This window comes from Sprattus sprattus (assembly GCF_963457725.1).
Source record: "Sprattus sprattus genome assembly, chromosome: 13".
NCBI lineage: Eukaryota > Metazoa > Chordata > Actinopteri > Clupeiformes > Clupeidae > Sprattus > Sprattus sprattus.
The window spans coordinates 32513279-32520778 of NC_137911.1; the positions used below are offsets into that span (position 1 = coordinate 32513279).

General features: G+C 47.3%; 1 protein-coding gene across 1 annotated transcript in view; it reads left to right on the forward strand.

Annotated features, from left to right (window-relative positions):
* The first annotated feature begins 1359 nt into the window (after positions 1-1359).
* The window catches only part of atg2b (autophagy related 2B), a 34603-nt gene continuing 28462 nt past the window's right edge, over positions 1360-7500 (forward strand). Inside the window, exons 1-7 of the mRNA XM_080850626.1 lie at positions 1360-1397; positions 2814-3224; positions 4006-4168; positions 5541-5693; positions 5823-5925; positions 6486-6648; positions 7397-7500. The exon at positions 7397-7500 is cut by the window's right edge and continues 76 nt beyond it. Of these exons, the coding sequence (XP_080706752.1) occupies positions 3063-3224; positions 4006-4168; positions 5541-5693; positions 5823-5925; positions 6486-6648; positions 7397-7500 (848 nt within the window). The 5' untranslated portion in view covers positions 1360-1397; positions 2814-3062. The remainder of the gene's footprint in view (positions 1398-2813; positions 3225-4005; positions 4169-5540; positions 5694-5822; positions 5926-6485; positions 6649-7396) is intronic.

The window sequence follows — 7500 nt, forward strand, 5'->3', positions numbered from 1 at the left end:
GATATGCAGCAGTCAGCCAATCACCCTCTCTGAATGAGTGATATGCAGCAGTCAGCCAATCGCCCTCTCTGAATGAATGATATGCAGCAGTCAGCCAATCACCCTCTCTGAATGAATGATATGCAGCAGTCAGCCAATCGCCCTCTCTGAATGAATGATAAGCAGCAGTCATCAGCCAATCACCCTCTCTGAATGAATGATATGCAGGAGTCTGCTCTTGCACTGGGTGATTGGAGGCAGCAGACCATACGGTGATGATTAGGAATGATTGTGATTTTAGGATATTCCCTGAGGTGTAAGAGCGACCCTATCGAGACACACCCCAATCCTTATCATCATAGTGTGTGAGAGGAGTAAGAGCGACCCTATCGAGACACACACCCCAATCCTTATCGTCATAGTGAGAGGAGTTATGGCGACCCTATCGAGACACACACCCCAATCCTTATCGTCATAGTGTGTGCATCTTGTCTTTGGAGTGGCTACTGATATTGGTCTTTTTTCTGTAATCTGTACCAGCTCAGCTGCTACATTGAATAACTATGTTAAAAAATCTCTGTGGCATTTGATTGGTCAATCTTTCTGACAATAAAAGTCTATAAAAGTTTTGTGTGCTTTCAGTGTTTGATATGTAACATGTTAACACTTGACACATGTAAGATGAGCAGTAATCAAAGTAAGACAGAGGGGACATTCATTTATTGTGTTTTCTTCATGAATCATTTTTCTAGGACAGAAATGACTGACAACTCATGTGCATAAGGAGATGTACTGCTGAACTGCCCAGACAGCAAGGCCAATAGACTGCTCTGTAGATGTTGAAGCATTCTGTAGTGAGAACACATTGGTCAACCATGCTTGCTGCTTGGTTCCTGAGGCTGTATAGTCTTGTAACCTTTGAAAGTGTAAGTGACATGAATCTAGAAAAGATGATGACTGCATAATTACAATGCCAGTCACAAAGAATTGATTCTATCTCGTCTTGCCTGAGGGGACAATATAGTCCATTATTTGTCTGCTTTATATTGGTAGCAACATCTTTATTTTTACGAGACAAGACAACAGTTTGTGGCGACAAAAAAAACAACCTACTGATAATTACAACTACACTATATTCACATCTTATTTTCAACAATTTTGCGAAAACCTAGTCACGTTGTCATAGGGGAGCAGGACATGTTAAAATGCTAACATTAAAAACTACACATTTCTGGTAAACTCCCATGTTGTCTTTGAATTAAAGACCACACTCCAGTCCTGATGGCGGCGGTAACGAATCTTTACACTCTTAGGACAACATCAAAGAAGAGGTGAGCATGCGTGCGGGCGTTTATGGTGTTCAGTTACGCGTCTGTGTGCGGAGTCATGAAAGTGTTTGTAAACAATACAAGCAATCGGTGAGAGATGTTCTTACGTTTAGTGCTGTGTCATTATTTCGGTTCATTTTGTATGGATTAACTAATATCAGCATCACTACATACTAGATATATTGCTTTAGGAAAATAAATGTGTAGTTGATGTTTACGTCGTGTAATTACATGGATAATGTTCGAGGGTTCAAGCCATCTATTAAACTAGGCTGCGAGGCTGTCATTGCTCAACATGTTTTGTACACACAGATGACGTAAACGTCATCTTAAACAGAAAACAATATTTGTTTTCGAGTCTACTGTCGGCGTGTGTTGTCAGAACAGTGAAGTGAAAATCATAAATCACAACATCAATGCTAATCGGTAAAGTATTTGTTAACGGTAGGTACTCTAGGTGGCTACATAGCTTAATTTATCAGTCGATAACGGAGGACTCAAGACAGTAAGAGCCAAACATAAGGATGCCAGCAATGTTCGTTGCTTCTAAGCGAGTTCTTTGGTGGTGAGAGTTGTTAGCCATTTGTTGCAAAGTGACGGTGCTGGAGGCAGTTAAATAGCTAGGCCTACTACGATAGCACCTTAATCTTCGTTATTGCTAGCTTGTCATCAGCTACTCAGGAATCTCGAGTAGCTCGCTAGCGGATGACAAATTAACCTACTAGCATAAAGTACATTGCTAGCTTGCTAACATTGCCTTGTTTATCAGCGTCTTACTTAGGTGACGTAAAGACAATTGGGTACAAGGCTACCATTGTTGACTGTAACAAGCAGTACTTGTCTTCAAATGTTTAATTTATTAAAATGTCATGAGTTTAAGTCGAATTCAACTTTGCTTGGTTGTCCAAGGCTGTCTGCATCGGAGCCTGTGCTAGTCAGATAACTTGGCTGTCCAAGGCTGTCTGCAGTGAAGCCTGTGCTAGTCAAATAGCTTGGGTTATGGTTAGGGTTAGACTTGCCAAGTCACAGTGATGTCACCCCTGCAGCTCCCAGATTATCACATTTATGGACTGGAATTGTTGGAATTAATTGTTGTTCATTGCTATGACACACACACATCACTATGAGACACACACAAACAAACATATGCACACAGACATCCCTATGACACACACACATCACTATGACACACACACACAAGCACACACACACACACACACACACACACACACACACACACACACACACACACACACACACACGTCACAATGACACACATCACAATGACACACACACACACACACACACACGCAGCTCTAATATGTTTCCTCATGTTGTGAGTGTCACAACAACAGAGTTTGCACTGTGTTATATTATAATATTATATTATAGCACTGTAATATTACATTATTGCACTGTGTTGTATTGTTATATTATATAATTGCACTGTGTTATGATGTTATTTTGTATAATAGCACTGTGTTCAATATTTACTGTGGCTTGCAGGTCGGCTCTTGGCTTGGATGTGGGACATTACTACAGTCTCCTTTCTGAACTGTTAGAAAATAACCAGTCACCTTCCTTCACACCAACGGGATGAGAAGTCAGCGCTTGGGACCGCATGGTGACCTGCCTGTGAACGGCTTCAGGCACTCTGCCTTCAGTGGCACCGGATAGACTAGCATCACAACTCCCGGTTGCTGGAAGTATTTTGTTGGTACACTTTTCATTTGGTCAGTCCAGCCTTCAGACAAGATGCCCTGGCCCTTCTCAGAGTCCATTAAGAAGCGGGCCTGCCGGTACCTGCTGCATCGTTACCTAGGCAACTTCCTGCAGGAGAAGCTGAGCTTGGACCAGCTGAGTGTGGATCTGTACCAGGGCACGGGCACCCTGTCACAGGTGCCCCTGGACAAATGGGTGAGTGGACCCTAACCATGACCCTGACCATGACCCTGACCATGACGCTGACCCTGACCATGACCCTGACCCCAAACCCTGTCACAGGTGGCGCTGGATAAATGGGTGAGTGAACCCTGACCCTGACCCTGACCATGACCCCAAACCCTGTCACAGGTGGCGCTGGATAAATGGGTGAGTGAACCCTGACCCTGACCCTGACCATGACCCCAAACCCTGTCACAGGTGCCCCTGGACAAATGGGTGAGTGGACCCTAACCATGACCCTGACCATGACCCTGACCATGACGCTGACCCTGACCCTGACCATGACCCTGACCCCAAACCCTGTCACAGGTGCCCCTGGACAAATGGGTGAGTGAACCCTGACCCTGACCATGACCCTGACCATGACCATGACCATGACCATGACCCTGACCCTAACCCTGACCATGACGCTGACTTTGCCAGACCACAACACCGATCAAAACCCTGACCTGAACTGCCACACTAATCCCAACCCTGACACCACCACTAGTATAGGATCCATCTCGTTTAAGTCTCTCTACAAAAACTGAGAAATAGAAGACCTGTTGACCGTACACCAAATCTGTTTATACTGAATTAGAAACAATATAATTTACACCCTGGCCTGACCCTGACCCTGACCCTGTCAATAGGTCTCCATGGATACATGGATGAGTAAACCACCTTATCACAACCCTGACACCACCACTAGTACAGGACCCATCTAGTTTATGAGGAGCAGGTGACCGTAACTCTGTGTTCTCTCTGTTCCCAGTCTCTGAACGAGATCCTGGAGTCCGTGGAGGCTCCCTTTGAGGTGATCGAAGGCTTCATCCAGACCATCACGCTGACCGTGCCCTGGGCCTGTCTGCTGCAGGACCACTGCGCTCTGGAGGTCCGCGGGCTGAGGATGGTGTTCAGGCCACGTCCTCGTGCAGGTGAGAGGTTGTGTGTGTGTGTGTGTGTGTGTGTGTGTGTGTGTGTGTGTGTGTGTGTGTGTGTGTGTGTGTGTGTGTGTGTGTGTGTGTGTGTGTGTGTGTGAGTGAGTGTGTGTGTGTGTGTGTGTGTGTGTGTGTCTGTGTCTGTGTCTGTGTCACGCTCTTCCTCACGGAGGCCTTACCTGGCTTAAGCAGAAGTTGTGTGTGTGACTAACGATATATGTTCCCTAAACTAAATTCGCTATAGGGTTGCAAATACCGCAACAAGCTCAAAAGTGTGGGTTTAGTACCAGTTCAGCAGCAACAACAACGTAAAACTTCATCAGTGCTGCGTGGGTCATGGTTAGAATCCATGATTGTGGGAAAATCCCTGACGTCCGCACCTCTGTCACAGGGAGAGCGTATTCATTGGACAGGGATCCAATCTGTCACAGGGAGAGCGTATTCATTGGACAGGGATCCAATCTGTCACAGGGAGAGCGTATTCATTGGACAGGGATCCAATCTGTCACAGGGAGAGGGAGGAACAAAGACAGGCACCACAATGTTGACCATTTGCACTCTCACAGTAGATGTGATGATGTGAGATGATGATCGAGAAGTCCATATCAGCTCACAGTTAAGATTGTCATCATTATGAGACATGTTGTTATGTGTGCAGCCTCGGGGCATGAGCCCATGTGATGATGTGATGATGTCATCATTGTGAGACATGTTTTCATTTGTGCAGCCTCGGGGCAGGAGCCCATGTGATGATGTCATCATTATGAGACATGTTGTTATGTGTGCAGCCTCGGGGCAGAAGCCCATGTGATGATGTGATGATGTCATCATTGTGAGACATGTTTTCATTTGTGAAGCCTCGGGGCAGGAGCCCATGTGATGATGTCATCATTATGATACACGTTGTTATGTGTGCAGTCTCGGGGCAGGAGCCCATGTGATGATGTCATCATTGTGAGACACGTTGTTATGTGTGCAGCCTCGGGGCAGGAGCCCATGTGATGATGTCATCATTGTGAGACATGTTTTCATTTGTGCAGCCTCGGGGCATGAGCCCATGTGATGATGTGATGATGTCATCATTGTGAGACATGTTTTCATTTGTGCAGCCTCGGGGCAGGAGCACATGTGATGATGTCATCATTGTGAGACATGTTGTTATATGTGCAGCCTCGGGGCAGGAGCCCATGTGATGATGTGATGATGTCATCATTGTGAGACATGTTGTTATGTGTGCAGCCTCGGGCCAGGAGCCCATGTGATGATGTCATCATTGTGAGACATGTTTTGGTGTGTGCAGCCTCGGGGCAGGAGCCCATGTGATGATGTGATGATGTCATCATTGTGAGACATGTTTTGGTGTGTGCAGCCTCAGGGCAGGAGCCCATGTGCTGGTCCAGCTTCATGACGAGCAGCATGCAGTTGGCCCGCGAGTGCCTGAGCCAGAGGCTGATGGACGAGCAGGGGGAGAGCTTCCAGCCGCTGGAGGGACTGGAGACGTTTGCTGAGACCATAGAGACAGGTACACACACACACACACACACACACACACACACACACACACACACACACCTCTGACCCTCTGTGCAGTGCTAGTCTGTTTTTACTTGATATGACCTCTGACCCTGTCCTCCACACTTCCTGTTCCCAGTCTTGAGGAGGATCAAGGTGGCCTTCGTGGATACGGTCCTCAGGATCGAACACATTCCAGCAAACTCCAAGACGGGCATCGCTCTGGAACTCCGCATCAACAGGTGGGTCACATGATCATAGTCACCCACAGAAGTCCCACCCACTTTTGTCTGAAGAATAGGGCAGTTATGTGGGTGAGTGAGCGTGATGTGATTGGCTGAGAGTGTGATGTGATTGGCTGAGAGTGTGATGTGATTGGCTGAGAGTGTGATGTGATTGGCTGAGAGTGTGATGTGATTGGCTGAGAGTGTGATGTGATTGACTGAGAGTGTGATTGGCTGTGAGTGTGATGTGATTGGCTGAGAGTGTGATTGACTGAGAGTCTGATGTGATTGGCTGTGAGTGTGATGTGACTGTGATTTGATTGGCTGTGAGTGTGATGTGATTGGCTGAGAGTGTGATGTGATTGGCTGAGAGTGTGATGTGATTGGCTGAGAGTGTGATGTGATTGGCTGAGAGTGTGATGTGATTGGCTGAGAGTGTGATTGACTGAGAGTCTGATGTGATTGGCTGTGAGTGTGATTGGCTGTGAGTGTGATGTGAGTGTGATGTGATTGGCTGTGAGTGTGATGTGAGTGTGATGTGATTGGTGGTGAATCCTGAGCTGTTCCCGTGGTGGCAGGATGGAGTACTGCGATGAGCTTGCGGAGGAGACCCCGAGCGTGAACGTGCACCAGGCCACCACCTTCGCCCACAAGAGCCTGAGCCTGGAGGGCCTCAGCGTCTACTGGGACGAGTTCCCTGAGAGCGCCCGCACCGGCCTCAAGGCCTCGCCAACCAAGATGGTGTGTGTGCACACACAGACACGCACACACACACACACACTAACACACTAACACACTAACACACTTACACACTTACGCACTTACACACATACACACTTACACTTACACTCTTATACACAGACACACTTACACACTTACACCTACACTCTGTGTCTTTCACACACACACACACACACACACACACACACACACACACACACACACACACACACACACACACACACACACACATAGGCACCCACAATCCATTAAGTCATTTAGCAGACGCATTATCCAAAGTGACGTACATGGGAGGGAAGAGTCAAGCTATGAGCCATAGAGTCCTAGAGTAACAATGAATACCTACGGAATAAAAAGAAGTGCGGGAATGTAACTGATGTAAGTGTAAGTTAAGTACTAGTAGAGGTGCAAGTTAGGAAGGGAGGTGCTCTCTGAAGAGTTGGGTCTTCAAGAGCTTCTTAAAGGTAGAGAGGGACACCCCTGCTCTGGTAGTGCTAGGCAGCTCGTTCCACCAACGTGGAACTACAAATAAGAATAGTCTGGATTGCCTTGCCTGAACAGGCGGCAGTGCCAAACGACGCTCACTAGAAGAGTGCAGCGTCCTAGGTGTAACATTTGCCCTCACGAGAGCATTTAGGTAGGTGGGAGCAGAACCAGCAAGCACTCTGTAAACAAGCACTAGTGACTTGAACTCATGTGACCTCGTGACCTCATGTGACCTCTGTGACCTCTGTGACCTCTGTGCCAGGACTCTGAGCTGAAGCTGTCTCCCAGCTGGAACCCCCACATCATGTGTGAGCCGCACCCCCAGTTCACCGCCCCCAGCCCCAGCGCCCCGCCCTTCCCCCCTCT